This window comes from Atta cephalotes, assembly GCF_000143395.1.
Source record: "Atta cephalotes unplaced genomic scaffold scaffold00007, whole genome shotgun sequence".
Taxonomy (NCBI): domain Eukaryota; kingdom Metazoa; phylum Arthropoda; class Insecta; order Hymenoptera; family Formicidae; genus Atta; species Atta cephalotes.
In genome coordinates this window covers 5,703,462-5,723,015 of record NW_012130071.1, presented here as the reverse complement: position 1 = coordinate 5,723,015, position 19,554 = coordinate 5,703,462, and the positions used below count along the sequence as shown (strand labels likewise).

General features: G+C 30.2%; 1 protein-coding gene across 1 annotated transcript in view; it reads left to right on the top strand.

Annotated features, from left to right (window-relative positions):
- Positions 1-19,554, top strand: part of LOC105626954 (laccase-4) — a 60,367-nt gene that overhangs the window by 31,237 nt on the left and 9,576 nt on the right. The window contains exon 2 of the mRNA XM_012208244.1: positions 2,181-2,185. Within this exon, the coding sequence (XP_012063634.1) occupies positions 2,181-2,185 (5 nt within the window). The remainder of the gene's footprint in view (positions 1-2,180; positions 2,186-19,554) is intronic.

The window sequence follows — 19,554 nt, the reverse complement described above, 5'->3', positions numbered from 1 at the left end:
TCGTGAGAAATTATAGAGTATTCGAATCACGTTTCTGCAAAATTCCTGATATTCACATCTTTCACAACTCGTACCTTTTTAGTCACGATATGTATATCGCCACAAGTTGTCCGTCGACAAGTTTCTGTCCATTATGAACCGTTAAGGATAAAACATTAATGTAAAGAACTTAATACATCAAAAGCTAGCTGTAGCATAATAAAAAATCGCTGATTATAATATACTGGAAATTATTTTGGTTTACGAATACTCGCTTATGTACATAGTAATATCGCTTCAAAATTGATCAAAAATTTATAATTTACGTGAACTAAATATTTTTTATATATCATTTTATTCAATCATTTTCTTTCTTCAGGAAAGAAATCAACGCTTTTTCTGTCAATCATGATATCTTTATTTAATATATTATTTTTTAAGTTTTATACACTGAAAAAAAAATTGTTTATTTGACATATTGGAAAAAGGTTAGTATCTGAAATGTTTAATATTAAAATGCAGGAAAATTTAAAATCAGTCACGGAGTTCTTATATGAACATAATAAATTTTTAATAAATTTTAATAATTATTTTTTTATTGGTGTACCTATACTTAAGTGACTATCTATATTGTTTTTTCAATCCGATTTTTGATAATATTGTTGTTTCCTCTCTTAGAATATTTATTACTTAATGTTCTCTTACATTAGTTGACTCTACTTTGACATTAATGTTATGTTTCTTTTAAGAAATTTAATTTAATTTTATCTGTTTTTGTGATTTCAATTTATTTAATTTAATATATTGTGCAATTATGATTTGCACAATATATTAAATTGCAGTAGGTAAGTTTCTTTAAAGTTTTCCTTCTTTTTTAGTAACTGTTCTTTTTAATGATTATTTTTGATTTAACTCGCACTTAGCTAATCAGCTAACTGACACTTACATACACTTCAGACATGGGAATCTGTTGCGACTTATTTGCTGCACTAGATTTCTACTACGTTACAAACATTAGATTGAATAATTATTATTATGATTAGGGACTGAAGATGACTTGAATACAAGATGGCCGAAACGTTCAGTTTGGTATTTTATATAATAGATCAGTAGATCAAAATATATGTATTTATGATATTCACCAATTACTACTCTTAATTGCCCGTTTTTTATTTTATTTTTTATTGTGTTAATATTTTAAGAGCCAATTCGAATTAGTTTCAAATTAATTTAGTCTTTATTTCTTTGATTGGAGAATGTACGCATTTAAGTAAAATATTTGACTTAATTTGATGAAATGAACAATGTTTTTCTTAGTCTAAAAGAGGATTACTGTAAAAATATAGTATATTTAATATAGCTTGTATATCCAACCAATTTTGCTCGACGATCGATTTCGTTCATAAAACGTAACATGCGAATTGACAATTAACGACCCTAGAATGTATAACTAGCAATCATACTTGCAAATGATTACAAGCACGATGCATCTTCGTGATTGGTGATCTGCAGGGTGGGCCAACTCGTGCAGGCCAAGGTTTCTAATTAGTAAGTTGCAGAGAAAGGAACCACTATTCATATGATTTCGTTAATCAGTTTAATTGCTTCGTAGTAAGAACTCGTGTTCTTTCGTGCACATCTCCATAAAGAGAGCTTCACTCGTTGTCACATGCATTCACTTATTCCGATCAATATAATAATAATAATAATGATATGTGATATATTGTTACTATCGAAGTATCAATCTTGCTTCCAGCGTCTAATACAAGTAGAATGATACTGATTAAAAAGTGAAACGTCTGACATGAATCTTCAGCGTACTACTAAAGGCCATTTTTCAAGTTCTTTCTCTTTCTCTCATTTTTAACTATTTTCGGCTTTAAGAATTCGCTTTTTACTTTTAAAACATTACGTTTAAAACAATATAAAATTAAATTAAATTAAGAATTTTATCATAAAATACAATAATATCGAATTTTTTCGTTATGTAACATTATAAATTACATTACATACTGTACATTTATATTAGCTTATTCGTACGTATTCGTACGTATTCTTGTACATGTGTGTATATTCATGTGTATATGTTTTTCGTTTCTTGCTTTTGCTGAGTTTAAAGTTAAATGACCCTGTCGGAACTTCTTTGCGTAACGATTGTGCACTCCAGGCGGGCCATTAAGTCAACATTAAACGAAATGAAGCCAGAGTGCCTTGAACGCGTGCACTTGACATTGGGCGAGTCCGGCGGCGCGATGTACGGCCTTACGAAACTAGCTCGGTGGCTTTTCTGCCGGTCGTTGACTGCTTAATCCTCTCTTTATCGGTTGAAGAAAGGTAATACTATACGACAAGGTCGAAGGAGATATCGTCGCTTTTTTCTTACATCACGAATGCGCACGATCAAAAAACTTGCAGACTGAATTATTTGCTTACTATACTTATTCTGTAATCATTTGTACTCTATTATCATTAAAATATATATATATATATATATATACTTTAAAAACATTTAAAATATCACCGATGTAAAAAAAAAAAACGTAGAATTTTTCAAAACTCTGTTTTGGTGTAAAATCATTTTTGAAAGAGTTATAAATATGAATAATTAATAAAATATTGTCAACAAGTCTAATTGACAAACTCTTTTATTTTTAATGTATAATATAATTTCACTAAATATTTTTAAAGTACATTTTAATAAGATATATTTAATAAGATATATTTAATAAGATATATTTATATACAAAGTACTTCAAGGAATTTTCTAAAAATATTATAATATTATAATATTAATTTTTTTAACAAATATTGAAATTTGAAAATAAAGAAATAATTTCGTCCACGTATCTTTAATTCTTATTATTTTATTCTAAAGATATGTATTTCCATTATTATACTATCAGAAAAATATGATCTTAAAGATCTTGAAGCTTGACATACATTTAGCATTTTTATTAAATATCAAATGACAACATTCCTTCGGGAAATATTATGTTTTTCGATTAATCTGATTTTTTATATTCAATTTTTGTTTGAAGAAATGTCGAGGATACGAATTGGTGATTTTACGAAATTCAATGCGGATCTCATTATTAATTGATTACCGAAAGACCGCAGTAGTACGTGTATTCCGATTCACAAAGGCGAAGGCGAAAGGTAATTTCGTCGGTGAAAACATCACGGATGCAGACGTAAAGAGGAAGTCTATCTGGATCTCCGTGTGCGAAACAGACCGACCACTCTCTATTTCCGAAGCAGCTGTCTCAGGCATCAGCCGTCGAAAACTGTGTCACGCTTTCTGCATCACTTCGCTGGCACGTAGATAATCGGTCAAATCGAGACAAAATCGATTCTGCGCGGGCGGTTGACCGATCATTGCCTCGAGCGATCGTTATAAACGGGACTCGCCTTTTCGAATGAATTCTCTTTCAGAGACGAACTCAACCGTTTTGTAATGCTGACTCATTACAGCAAACCATCTCATGAAATTTTTCATTTAGCTTTTCACATGATACAGTCTAACGACTATATCGTGAAATAATAACTGACGATTGTTTATGAGTTAATTTTATTAAAACTAAATTTATTAAATAAACGAAACATGAATGCTTTGTCAAAATTTTATCAAACTTTGTCAAAATCAGGTTTCGTTTTAATTTAGTGTAAAATCATAATGGAATTAAATAAATCTAATTAAATAAGAAAATTCGATCAAAGCAAAGCTTAGTGCTTAAATATTTTTGTATAAATTTGTATATTCTGCAATCTGTGCGCCAAAATCTTTTTCGGTCTTGAAACACAATCATAAGTAGAATCAAAATAATAATATAACTTATCACATTGAGGTATTTAATTATTAAGGTGTTGAAAAATATTAAAAAATATATATCTAATATTAAATTTTAGATTATAGAAAAATGAAAGTAGTATTTAGAGTTGATTTTTGATTGATTGTACCGCAATACATCTTATCTAATTTCACCATGATGTAAAATATAAAACACGCAGATATCTTCCTGTGGATCCAAGTCTTCACAAGCAGTCCATCAAGCAATCTGATCGTAATGAAAAGAATTACGTTTCCGTGTGCGCCGGTTAAACTCCAACAACCTACCGATAGCTACTGTGAAGATGATCCTTCGTACTTATGAGTCAGGTGATAAATGATGGTACGTCAATTATATGATGGTACAGCAACTGCAAAAGGGCAGACTCGTTTATAAAGTATATTCATGTGTTAGTTTAATTAATATTTCAATTAAAAAATGAATAGTATATCTAAAGACTCAATTAATTGTATAAGTACATGTTACGTATACTTACACATTCTTTTTCTCTGTAATTCATGTCACACTGTTTGTATAAAAACTTGACGTTCATTTAGCGGTTCTATGTCAACAATATTCCTTGGGAAAACATTATATTTTTTGAATGTGTATATCTTTTTCTTCAGTTTTTCAATTTTTCAATTTTCAATTCAATTTTTTTTTTTTTTTAAGAAGTATCAAAGAATTATAATAATTTACTAATAATAAACTAATCGTTTAAAAATTAAAATTACATTACATTACATTCATAATAAGTACTTTAAGTTAAATATAATGTTTTATCAAAATTTTTATCAAGATTTAATTAACAAGGATATTATTATAAATTATTATAAATGTTTAAATTGTTATAAGAAACAATTCTTCTTTGAAATTTTTTTCTAGAAAAAAGGACAAATTCAAATTAATAAAATAAAATATAAATTCAAATTAGTTAAAAATTGTATAGATGTATTCGATAAGTCCTTATTATGGTAACAATAAATTTTATGCGGTAATTTCATTCGCATGTAATGAATTTCCATGTCATAACTATGCGATCAAAACTTTCTGTTAATCATATGTTACAAAAGATGCATGTCGCTTGGATATGACATTTAGATGTAGTATCACATTACAAGGAGAAGAATAGAATAAAGACATTGCATATTATACTAAATAACACTGATGTAAAAAAATGAATGACAAGATATTAACGCATTATAATTTCATGTGATCTAAAAGTGATAAAATTATTAATTTAAATTTTCATTATCCAAAGATCGTTTTTGTTTTCACTTTTATTTACTGACAAGTAATTCTAAAGATGTACACTATAATTAATATACACTATAATGTGTTATTCAAATAGAGAAATACTATTTTTTTTTAATAAAGGAAAGAAACTTAAATCTAGAACGAAAGAAACTGTTTACATATAATTGTTATATTATACATATTTTATATTGTACATATTTATAATATATATTTATAATAATTGAATAACTATATATTTTATAACAACGGAAATTGTATTTTTTTTTACAAATAAAGGAAATTATAATAAAAAATGCATTCCATTATACGAAGCAATAATGTAATAATCAAACAAAAAAAATTTAGCAAATTTAATTAATTAATATTAAGTCTCTTCTCGAGATAATTAAAGCACATTTCAGTTTGTAAAAAATTTAATTGCTTATATAATCGGCTTAGAAAAGTTCTGCCGGCGTCAATAATCGTATCAATTGGCTCGGCGTCATTTCCCGCTCCGTGCAGTTCTCATTACATAACGTTTTACCTAGACAATGTAATCGTTATTATGAAATTACGAACTTCCCCTCTGGGAGGAAAGCGTTTGCCTTTGCATAACTTTGCAATGACTGGCGTCACGTTAAATAACGATGATATACAACACTTCGGAAACTATTCCAGACAGGCAAATAATATGGCGTATCGCAAGGCTATACATAATTCTCTATAATCAGGACTTTTTTGGGATCCGTTCGCTCGCGGACAAAGGACGAAGTGTAATCTTGCAGAAACAGGCAAAAGATCGAACTACCGCTCGTTTTGCTAGTCGATGGATAAAAATGAGAAAAATATGAAGCAGAGAAAGGAGAATAAGCCCTCTTTCTCGACAAGTGGCAATGACCCAGACGTAACTATACCATTACGGGATATATAATTCATATACCGCCCGGAGATCTTATATCCGATAAGAGCGCATAATTCGTATACCATTCTGCGAAATATGCTCTCGAATAGATGCAATGATTAAACCGAATAATATCATTGGCTTCAAAACAGCTTCGAATAGTCAGAATGCCATTAAAGACACCTAAATCCTTAATTAAGTATACGATTTTTAAAATGTATAATTTAATACATAATAAATAATAGACCAGCAATATATATATATATATATAATAACTAACGGACTGATTCTTTCACAAACATTGAAAGTAATCAAATTTGAATTAAATCTTTTTTCAATAAAAATTATTATTAACATATATTTGTTCAATTTACATAAAACTTTTTAGTAAATAGTTTTAAATAAAAATCTTATTAAAGATCGTATTTTAATATATAATAATTTAATATATAATAATAATATATAATAATCGAGATTATATGAAGGTCAGATAAAAAATTATAATCGTAAAGTCAAAAATTTTACTTAATTTAGGACAAAAAGAAAACATTGTATATAGAGAAAAAAGCAAAATATCGATAATAGGTAATATTAATGCTTGATTATGGTTCTATAGTTGTAACTGATACTTTCTCGCCGCGTTAAATGATAACGTTCGCACTCTCGATTTAAATTAACGTATAAATTTAATGACAGTTAATAACAATAATTTAGCGATAATAGATTGTCCTAGATACTCCCGCACCTACTACAATAGGCAATTTTGTAATAATTTTTATTCGAATACAAAAATGAATATGTCGCATATTATGTCTTATATTGATTTATTAATTTTAATGTTGGAGTTATACATCTGTCTCTGTTGCTGTCTTTTGTTTTGTAATTATTTATAATGTAAGAATTTAAAAGTCTTTGAAATTTTAATTGAAATAATTGGATATTTAAATTGCACTTACAAAATTATGTGTATAAATTTATGATTAAACTATTTTTCTCTTTGTATTAATAAAGAGTTATAAATTCGATAAAATAATTTTCAAGAATATTTTACATTTTGTCTAAAATGCATTTTCAACAATAATAATTGTAACATGATGTAACGTTTTAACGTGTTATATACATTTTGTATTTATAAATAGAATTTAATTGTCATAATATATTTAAGTATATCTATATAATTTATACATATATATAAAATACCAGACATTATATATATTACATATATATAAAAGACACTGCTATTACAGAAGTTCCTATTGAATCATTAACGTAATGAGCAAACAAATAATATCTTGTCACGAGGTCTTATTGACACAACAGAGGAATATTTGTGTAGTATACCATCTGTGTAAGCAGCACTAAGCATTATTTAGCGACCTCAGCACAAGCAGAGATTAAATTCTCACGACTCCACAAGAATGTGGCTACCTATTACAAGATTTCGCGAATTTTGCTTCAAAATTCATTAAACAAAATTGAACAAAATATAGTTTATTCGGATATAAATTTAATAACAATAGAAATCAGAATTGCTCGCATGTAAATATTACTCTCTTCTAATTATTATATTTTGACAAAGCATGTGGGCTTCACTTTTCTGATTATATTTTAACAATAAATTTCAACTTGATTTTTTATATCGCACTCATATTTTAATTTCAATTTTTATCTCGATTTGATATTTGATTTGATTTTTATATTGCGTAAATTTTAATTATTGGAATCTCATTAAAGACTCTTTTATTCTATACAGCAGCAGAGTTAATAAACAGAAGCGGAAAGATCGAACGGTGCACAAAGTTCAATGTAGTAACGCAATAGTACGGCTGACACTAATTGGCTGATTCTGATGCGTCTGCAATAAAGACGCCAGGTATCGGTTGAACCGACTAGAAGGGTGCATTAGCTGTGCAGTCGAATAACCATGCAGAGCACGACGCGTGCATCTTTGCATCGTGATGCAGCGGTATCTTCGGACCAAGACCTTCGCGTCTAGATGTTCGTTGGGTCTGCGAGCGTGACGTGATTCTCCGTGGCAATTACCTAGCGTCTCCGTATAGGCCGCGTAACAATATTGCGGCATAGGCCGGTTACTCAAAGAGCTCCCCGTAGGTCGATCTACAAACAGATATGTAGCTTATGTACATGTGTTGTGAATATCAAGATCGTGACGTTGTGTGGAAACGGGACATGTTTACCCAATGAAAACGTATAATGTTGTGCATCTGATATTACGCAATGTGACTTCTTTCAACAAATGCAGTTGAATTTATTTAAAGGCTAGATTATAAGGTGCGATGGCATTAACCCTTGAATGCATTAGATATTTTCTTATTATATATGTATCTAAATATATGCAAAAAAAATAATATATATATATATATATATATATATATATATGTACAAAGATATAAATTAGTGAGATGTATCTTTCCAAATAAACGCTAAGAATTAATACTCAATGAATTTAAAACTTAGAAAGCTCCAAGAGCGTCTAGAGCTATATTATTAAATAACTAGTAAAGGTAAATGAGACATAAAAAATTGGATGAAGACTACGTATCCTGATTGACCGTGCCTTCTGCTATAATTTGCAGCGCACCATGTACGCGTTATTACTAAAATTTCACTTTCTCCGTTGATCTTAATAACAAAAGGCCTTAACGTAATGACCCGCTCTTTATCATTACTGCAATCGAATTATTTCGTTATTACATTTCACGTACACGCCTCTTAAGTACAATTGCATTCAGATTGTTGGGAAAATTTCATGACTAACTGACTCCTCGTAACATATTGCTTTTTCTATATAATGCAAGTGGAATATGCAAAAGCGAAGGTCAGTGAAACTTGAAATGAAAATTAGGTATATGTCAGTAAAGAATCAAGAAAGTTAATTAGAAAAATATTATTTCGTCAAAATTAAATAACCATAGAATTTTTTAAATCCTTTATGTGATACTGATAAGATCAAGATTTCTTCTCTTGTTCAAATTTTAATTTTTATTTAGCAACTTATTTAGTCATAATTTATTTAGTAATAAAGTTGCGATTGGTGCATCATGTATTGCATGATCATAAGACAACTGATATGCACATCAAAGCTAAATGATGCAATATATTATTTTATCTACATCCTCTGCGCTGTATATATGAATATGCTTAAATCTTATCTTTTTGTTTATACAACCGACTTATCAAAGTAAACGGCTCCTAATTATAATTACTATTTAATAATAATTATAATAATTATAATAATCATACAATTTATAATTATCGATCCACTTTCATCCGAAAAACGACGGAAGAAAATGTAAAAATCCACAAAGATGATCGGATGTGATAACAGCCGGATATCATATTAGAAACACCACCGTTCGTCGGTAGAAGGGAAAGTCATGGGAATATTTTACGATCGCAATCTATATATCGTGCTAGGCGAGCGGTACCGATAATTACGGTGTACTGCGAAAATTACAATGCGTAGACTTAGCGTCCAAGTCAGATCGGTTGTTCGATCGGCGTAAAAAAAGAGACGGCTCTGTTCCTTCCTCGATATATCAGTCGATTTCGAGGGCGGAGTCGTAACTTTGTGTCACGATTGCCAATGAAAGTATTTTATCACGAATCGTTCCACGCGAGTATAAATCGTGATGTAGGAGATCGAAGGAAACTCGTTGGCCAGATACTTGAAGGAGTTAGTAGGACGATTCTGGCAATATTGCCGACCATGAAAATTATTCCTATGTGTATACAGTATAAATAGGTACTTCCGGTACTGGCAGAAGATAAGCCTTTCTCTTATATAACGATCGCTCAAGCGAATCATTTATTTAAGTGGCTCGCGATCGTTTTATTTGCGCTACAGAGGCGCTAGGAAAGCAGGTGTGTTCACTTGTAGTGCTAACGCAATCGCAGTAAAGATCTTTACGAACGATGAGGATCAAGCGAGAATCCCCTCGGTATTAATTATCGATTAATTGCTCAGACGAATTAAAGCATGGTAAGGCGTCAAATCATGTTATCTCGAAATTCGCAGGAGATCATTCTTAAATAAGTTGATAACGACTTTATTCTTGTTTCGGAAATAAATTGTACGGAAACGTTGAAGGTAGATTAGCAATTAAGAGAAGCAAAAGTGTGAAGTTATATTTTTCTATCTCAAATTAGATGAACATTTAGATAAATGAGTGGTAGGTAGAGAAGCTTATTTCCAATATACGATAAGTAGTTTGCTAGGTATCGTTCCAAATATAACGCCGGTATTCATAGTCGATTTTTATTTCGAGATCGTCTTAAAATATTATTGCTCTGCGATTGACTTATGACATCTTAAGACTTAAATATAAGATCCGATTATAAATATTGATCTAAGATTTCTAAATTCGTCTGGATTGACGATTACTGTCTAAGTAAAAAATATCTGAAAAAACTAATCACTGGCTAAGAATCTGTCGGTTTTTACTATTTAAAATTTACTGAGGTAGTTATAATTATTCGGTAATTGATCAGGAAATCTTGGTTAGGTAAAACTGGTTAAAACTAGTTAAAAGCTAAAAAATAGTCAGATCATAAATAATAGTCAGTTTCTGTCTAGTACAACTTGGAATATTATGTTATTTTTTGAGTATTAACTAATCAGAAGACTAGGTTAGACGGAATAAGATAATGTTTGACATTATAGAATAATAATAAATAATAATATTTGAAAATATTTGAAAAATGGATAAAAACAAAAAAAGGTCAAATGTTTTGAAAAAACACAGGATAATTCGTTGCATTTTTCTTTTTTTTTTATCATTTATAATATTACTATTTTCGAATATATGACGTATGACTAACACATTAATAATCTAACATTGTTATAGAATATTGTTACTAATAAGAAGTAATAATTTAATTCATTAATATAAAAGCAGTTAAGAATAAGTACAGTTTTCATCCCTCATTTTATGATAAATTTTATGGCTAATTAAAACTGACTAATAACTGGCTAGAAATTGACTAGATTTACTGTACAGTTACTACAAACAAACGTTACTCAAATGATCAGACACTGATTAAAAATCAAAATTGCTAGCCAGTTACTGGCTAATTTCTGGTTTCTTTCTACTTAGCAGATATAGCTGATGACTGTTGCGATCTTCCATTAGCATGGTAAGGGCACTTTTGGACACTTTCCCAGACTTCCTCAAAGATATCTTTTGCGTCAAATCGCAACTGCAATCATGAAGAGAGATATCTTTCTCGTCACTATTTGATCCTCGGTTTAATAAGAGAAACACACTTCTCTAGCAAGTACTTTCAATAATGCGCTGATCGAGCTGGAAATTGACGTACGCTAATGATGAATACGTTCCTCGAGATAATTTCTCCTATCTCGATGCACGTGGCCACTTTCGTATGTCGTGGGTTATAATTTGAAACACAACTTCGCGTAGTACCGGAAAGACCCTCCCTCGATTTGCGGAGCAAATCGTTGTTATTATGTCCATTAGCGCAATCGAGGCGGCCTTTACGTGCCGTTATTACTGTACCGATCTTAACGCGACCGCACCTCTTGTCACGGCGACATAATCTCTTTTCCTCACGTTTCTTTCTCTTTTTCCATCTCTCTCCAGTATTCATTCGCACACGTACATCGGCACTGTACAGGGAGAACAACTCTTTAAGTCGTTCCATAAGATGAGATGAGGGCAAGGACAAGGCCAAGTTTGCTAGCGGATCATCGCACTTTCCATCTTGCACTCCCTCCGGCTTGTCTACTTCTCACAATCAGCTAGATCTTTTCATGTTACCGCAAATTGCTTTACTCAGCTATAATTAAGTTCTTTTTTTACGGAACATTGTTTAAATAATACATTATGAAATTTGCAGTTAATTTTGCAGATATTATTTTTAAATAATTTCTAAATTAATGAAAAACATAACTATTACACATATATATATAGGGAAAAGACCCTTATTATGAGATACCGAGTTCATTTTGAGTAATGGTAAATGCTAGAAGTCTGTAGAATTTAAAAAAATAATAAATCATTTTGAAGTGAATTTAATAAGCTTTAAGCTAACGTTACATAAAATTTAATTCCATTTTTTTTAAATTAAAGAAATATAAAAAGTGAGCAAATCGCAAAGTCAAAAAATTGCTTCTAATGCAATTATGAGATGCCCCAAGAAATCGATATATAAATAAAACGTAAAGTATATCAGTATTACAATTAAAAAACTTTATTTAATGTTTCTAAAATACAAATAAACACAACCAGCGTGTGCAAAAAATGAGCATGCGATAGATTATACCAGAATTCGTTTTCAGATAATTAGAATCAAGCATCGCAGATATAGGTACTCAACGTTCATTCTGGTTGTTTTTTTTATTATTGTACAATAACATTTATACTTTAGCAACAATATTTTTTATAACATAGGTTATTTCATATTAGGAATATCCTGGGTATCTCATATTACCACATCTTTACGATCTAACTTCTATAATTCAACATATCCTATATTTTTTTATTATTACGATCTTACTCTATCACTACATGAAGAATTTATTGCCAAATATTTATTTATTAAATAATAAACAAGCTTTAAATGCTCAACTCAATGAAACTTGAAGACATACAAATTCTAAAATCTTGTTTTACAATGATTGCATCATCTAATAATGAATTTTCTACTAATAGTTTTCAATCCAAGAGCAGAAAATTCATGGTAGAACCAATAGATAGCGTTTATTAGTTTAGCAGAAACGTTGCTATCGCATATTAGGCGCTTATCTCATAATAGGGAGCTTTCCTCTACATATGTATTTTTGAATTTAATTACTGCAGACTTTAAAAATTATAAAATTTTTTTTTATATATATAATAAATATATACATACACATAAATTAATAATTTTTTGTAAATAAAGTTCCTAAATGAAATAACTTAAATTGATCGAATTCAGTCTGCGAATATCCTGCGAGTTTTTTATTTATGAAACGAGGATGAAGGACTGTGATCAAGATACGACATTAAGCGTACTCGAGTCGATATCGCGCATCATAAGCGACTGCTGGCATTTTATTTGAACTTTCACAAGACGAGTCGCAATCTCGGTCTAGTAACTCCCACGGTAAATATCAATAACATGTATACGTGGTGAGAAGAAAATTCGATTCTTCTGAAGCGCTCAAGAAGATATAATGACTGAGAATTTTCTCATTGTGACTTGCAAGCGCAATAGTCGGAAGTAAACATTTCTTCTTCAGACTTTAATCATTTCACACTTTCGTTCTCGCTGATAAGACGAATCAATAATTCCGTAAATATGAAAGGCTTGTACAAATCCTTATCTTTTACAATTTGACACGCGAGCACTTAATTCCTTGAAATGAAAGTTTATTTTTATTTATGACGCAATTCTGGGATTCCGCTCTCACTTCCTCGCATTTCAATGTTTGTTTATAAAGATTGCTTTAGCATCTTTTCATTTTTTCAATTATATCATACTGGAAAAATAATTATCACGATTAATTCATTAATAAAATCATTCCATAAAAATAGCGGTATTATCTATAATTTGCATAACTAATTTATTTAAGGTGATATTTACTTCGTTTATTTAGATTTTCAGAAACAACGCGAACACCCGTTATATGCGCTTCAAGTTATGCGATATCTTACTACTGCAGTTCCTACGTGTCTCGTTTGACATTTAGTTGCATTAACTACCGGGAGATCATTAATTATGCTCGCTCCGATCATGGTTCCTGATTTCATAGAGATGACACACTCACACTTTAACGATAATACTTTACCAAGGAAAATATTAATCAGCATTTATTAGCAATTATAATATTTTATGTATTAGGTGTACAACTTTGCTTCCGCCGTTTTTTTCCGAAATTCGAGGCTTTATTGTAAAAAACTGATTATACATTTATGATTCAAAGTATTGTCCATCGCTGGCCACTACTTTCTCCCATCTTTCGGGTGGCGTATGAATCCCGCGTCGAAAAAACTGGTCATCTTTTGAGGCTATCCACGAATCGATCCAATTTTTTACTTCTTCATAAGACCGGAAGTGCTGGTCAGCCATGTGCCATTGATCGAAACAAGTGATAGTCAGAGGGAACAACGTCTGGAGAATACGGCGGGTGGGGTAGGACTTCCCATTTTAACATTTCCAAGTATGTCTTGACTACTTTCGCAACATGGGGTCGAGCATTGTCATGCTGCAAAATCACTTTATCGTGTCTCTCGTTGTATTGCGGCCGTTTGTCTTTCAATGCTCGGCTCAAACGCATCAATTGCGTTCGATACCGATCGCCTGTGATTGTTTCAGTCGGTTTTAACAGTTCATAATACACTACGCCGAGCTGGTCCCACCAAATACAAAGCATGACCTTGGACAAAATCCGTTCTTGAAACGTTGAAACCACTCACGACACGTTCTTTCACTAATAGCGGCCTCATTATAAGTATTTGAGAGCATTCGATGAGCCTCAGCTGCAGATTTCTTCATATTGAAGCAAAAAATTAAAACCTCCCGCAAATGATGAGAATTTGGCTCGTAAACTGACATTTTCAATCGAGAATAACTTTATGATGCAGACACAAATCGACTAATGTTTCTATGGGGTTATGTTGACAGATGCCCAAGTTTATTGTATGACATCTATGATCTATTTATTTCGATCACCATTTACCGCTAAAGCCATCTATAGGAAAACGGCGGAAGCAAAGTTGTACACCTAATAATTGCGCGAATTTATGCTCTGACTTTTCTCTCTGAGTTGGAGAAATGACACAATTTCGTTCGGATGTGAGAAATAAAAATAAAACGAAATAAAATATAATATATAAAATGATACTCTGTTCTGATTTATAAAAAGTGTAAATAAGTGAAAAAACGTTTCCGTTCAGTTAAAGATATTAAAAATAATTAATGGGGCAGACAATTGACATATTTGAAGAGTCTTATCGTAACTGCAAAATTAATCACACACCTGCAAAAATGTACATTATTACGCGAGATGTCGAGTTGTATGAAAGAAAAGGAAGTAAATGTGAAGTGATCGAAGAAAGTGTGGTTGACACGCGCGATCGCATGGCAATCAACCAAAAATGACCTGCAGCTTCTGTTCTGATACTAAAGAAGCAGCTTTATTTCTTTAAATGTAAATGACATTTCTTTTATAAAATTGAAAGTTGAATGTGTCGAATATGAATTGTAAAAAATAAAGAAAGTGACGACGTGATGGCGGGTGTGTTTTATTATCGTAATACAGAGTAAATTGAAAGAAATTTGACATTGACAATATAATAAGCATTTAAATCCAGAGAAGAATGGACTTTTAAATTTACAACTTAAGAAAATTGTGACAATCTTTATAGCTTATAAGTGTAAGTTAAACAACTAAAATGTTTAAAAAATAAATAATTTGTATATTATATACAATAAATTGCTGTTACAAAAATAAAAATTATAAAGCACGATATAAAAGAAACACTGAAAATAGAGTCTGGTTGTATTAATTGGAATTCTGATTGAAAATTGATAAACCAGAATTTTTTAAATTTATTATTATTCTAGTTGAAATAAATATAATTTATTTAAATATATATAAAATTCTGTTTGATATGATCGGAATTTTTTCATTCATTCTTTTTCTCGGTGAAGACATGATATTCAGAGTTTATCTCTTAATTGTCGAATTTGATGAGTTTTCCCCGAATACTTTCACCGGTTTTTCTAGCTGCTCTTCTAGCGTAAACATATTTTTAAAAAGTCAATGCCAATCACTAAAGCACGCGGAAAAGAAAATTATGTAAATTACACGTTACGCTATATATCTCGCGAAGCAATGCCGCATATGTTCGTTTTGTACAATTACACGAGTTCGACATGGAGTTAAATCACTGATACTTTCATGAAAACTTGAGTTATAGTAGAATACATATAATTAACGTTTTAAAAGTGCGTTTTTCTTGTCAGAGTTTAGATAATAATTTCAATCAATATTTGCACTTGATCGCGATATGAACTACCTGTTATTTCTTGATGTTCTGCTTTGGTACGTCTGTTCGTAATCAATCAACTTTACGATATTATATAAAAACGAATATATTAAAGAGATTGTAGATCAGTCAATGGAGCGCGCAGAATTTCATTTATTACATCAGCGATTAGGAGCAATCGCGAAAGTATCAATTGTGTCTCAGGATATACTGTTATCGGAAACTGGTCAAACAATCGTGCAAACACTAGAAATAGCAATGTGGCGAATTAATTACCGCGCGAAAGAAGCAACGGAGTAGCGTGAAAGCGCGATTTTGTCTTACTTAATTCATTGTTTTTTTTCCCTTGCACAACCGCGACTTCGCGCTTACGACTGAATCGTCTTACGACAGCGCCGTCACCCATCCCGTCCGATATAATGAACAACCAAGTCGCGAGGGCGAGTCATTACATACTCATATTATGCATTCGCTTTAAACGCGACAGAATTAGCACGACATTGCCTCATCGCGTCATTGTCGTCGTCACGGCATTCATGTGACGGTTCCTACTGAAAGCACAAGTGAATCTTCTATGCTAAAGATTCAGAAATCTTTTGTCTTATAATTAGACTTCCTTTAGTAATATGAACAATAAACACTTTTCAAAAAATCTAAGAAACTTGGCACTTCATACCTCATACTATTTTTTAAATTTAATGCAAATCGAAATATATACATATATCTTCTCAATATAAATTAAATTTATAATTTTATATTATATATAAAATATATATTTATATAATATATAATATATTTATAATAATTTATTTATAATATATTTTAATATATAATATATTTATTTTATATTATATATTTTTTATTATTTTATAGTTTTATATTATATATTTGCAATAAAATTAAAACACGTTGTATATTATTAAGATATATCTACATTGAAAATGTAACAAACGGATATGACTTACATAGTGTCTTTATAATCTAAAATAAAAAGTTTTCAATCTAAATAATAAAATATAAGATATGTTTTTATATTTCTAATATTGTTCTGCATGTATTAAATGCAAAATAAGTATACATAAAACTCTATATAAAAGCAAAGAGTAGAGTTTTATGTAATTATTTATTCATTCAAGTCAGAAGGCTTAATGTTTAATTTGCAAAATAAGTTGTTATGCAATCATGTTACACGGAAATATATTTGTAAAACGTAATCAACATCGAAGTATTGTACGTATCAATCAATAATAAATAAACCCGACATGCGGTGAATTTATACATCTCTTAGGCGATAACTTGTTAAATGGAAAATTTTTACGTGGCAAATGGATATGACTTACGGACTTACTGGGCTATAATAAATCATTATTTTGTCGACTGACGGATAAATTTTATACAATCGGCTTTACGTGCAGCAGTAGCAAAATGCAGCGAGGTGGTGCGTCCCGTGATTTTCATCGGAATATAAATCATTCGGTAGTCAGAATAGTATTTCTCGTGCGTTACGGCCAGCAATGTGGCCGGAAAACGTTGCTTCAACTTCGACGTTTACACAGATCGACGTCGATCTAACTCGATCGAACAAGAACTTGTAGTTCAATATGTACGTTACATCACTTGCCGTGTAACACGTAACGATTTTGATGGAAAAAAAGATTAACGAGCACATGGCGTCACATTTGTACCCCAATGCAATTTCACAGAGTTCAAAGCGCGACTGATCGTAGAATTGATAGGTCACATTAAGTCATCTACGTAATCGTAGAATGAATCAGAACAATCTAGAGTTTATTATGCTATCGAGAACCAAATAAATAACTATAAATGTAAAAGATTCCATTGATTGAAAAAATAATTTATGTAACATTTTGAATAGAGATTTAAATTTTTTTATAAAATATGATTTCTCTTGAAGTTAAACACTTCAAATATTCTTTCAATAATATCAAATAAAATAATATAAAATTTTGTTACTTTTATGTTATTATAAAAATTTTGATTATAGTTAGTTCTCAGTTAAAAAAAAATTTCTTAAAATTTATAGAAATAATTTTATTAAATCTTAATATAATTTTTTACTGGACTTATAATAAACATTTCTCATTCATAAAATATAAAATATGTCAATAACATTTATTCAAGGTTATTGCAGAAATTTTTCGCAACATGTTTCAAGTATCTCAATGTTACGAAATCATTGCAATTGAAATGAAAGAAAATGGCTCGTATAAAGAAGTAAGAAAATAGTTTCGTTTAAATATAAAAACGAGAAATATCGGTGCCATTTCAAGAAAAAGTAGCATAAAGTTGTGTTCTGATAATAATTGTGTTGAACTCCTTGTTGCAAGAATTGAGTAACACTATTTTCTATCCTGCCAACGAAGGTCATGATTGTTATGAATTTACGACATTGATTCCCAGATACATAATTTTTGTACATAAATCGTGTTGTATTACATTGAAAATGCATTCAGTATAAAGATAATATTTGATTTGATACAATTTCCGTTTTGAAATTAGAAATAATATAAAAATAGATGTAAAATATCTTATTTAGAAGATAATTTCAAATTTAATATTTCAGGATATTGCTTAATTAGAACTAATGTATTGTAATATTTATAAAAACAAGCAATAATTCCAGATCTACAATGTATAAAGTAGAATTATCGAATTGCTCTTCATCATACACTTATCTAAATAAGCCTTATGATTAATCAGTAAAGTTAATCAATAAATGAAATATTAGACGTCATATCTGAAAAATCTCACTGAGATAAATCTCAGAACAACGGCAGCTGATCTTTACTAATAGTTTTCACATTCTATCGCAGCATGCCTTTGCTAACTTCAAACGTGATACGTAAGCGAGTAGTTTTCTTCTTTTTTAATTCATAGAATTCCATGTCGAAGAATTGAATTGATCTGTTGTGATGCAATAAGAAATTAATAAAGGTACATTCTGAAAATAACAATATCCAATAACAATTATCCAATTATGTAGAAATTAATTTTAGATATTTAAGTCTATAGATATTATAAAGAGCTTGCATTTATCAGAAGTACGGAAATAAAATTTTTTATCAATACTGAAGATTTTAATTTCTTCTCAGTATTGAACAAGTATGATCATTTTTGAAAATTATATTTAGTGCAAGGATATAATTAATGTATTTATATATAATATAAATTTATATACAATTTAGTATATTTATTTATAATAGATAAAAATTAGAACATGTATAAATTCTACATGTAAAAATTTTTTAATATTATGAATAAACACAGATCACTTCGCGACTAAGAAGACAAATAAAATCTTTTAAATCGATCGGGATTTGTATATCTCTCTAAAGAATACCATTTTACACCTGCATAAAAAAAGAAATGGCGAGACTTTATTGAACTTTCACGTTTCGAGCGCGCATTCAAGTGCACTTATTAGATTTAATCTAAATCCGACAATATTATGAAAAATTCAACTTTCTATTCTACCCGAAAATAATTTCCGCTCTCTCTCTCTCTCTCTCTCTCTCTCTCTCTCTCTNTCACGTCCGTACCGACGGTACCGACCTAACCGGTAACGGGAAGGTAACGG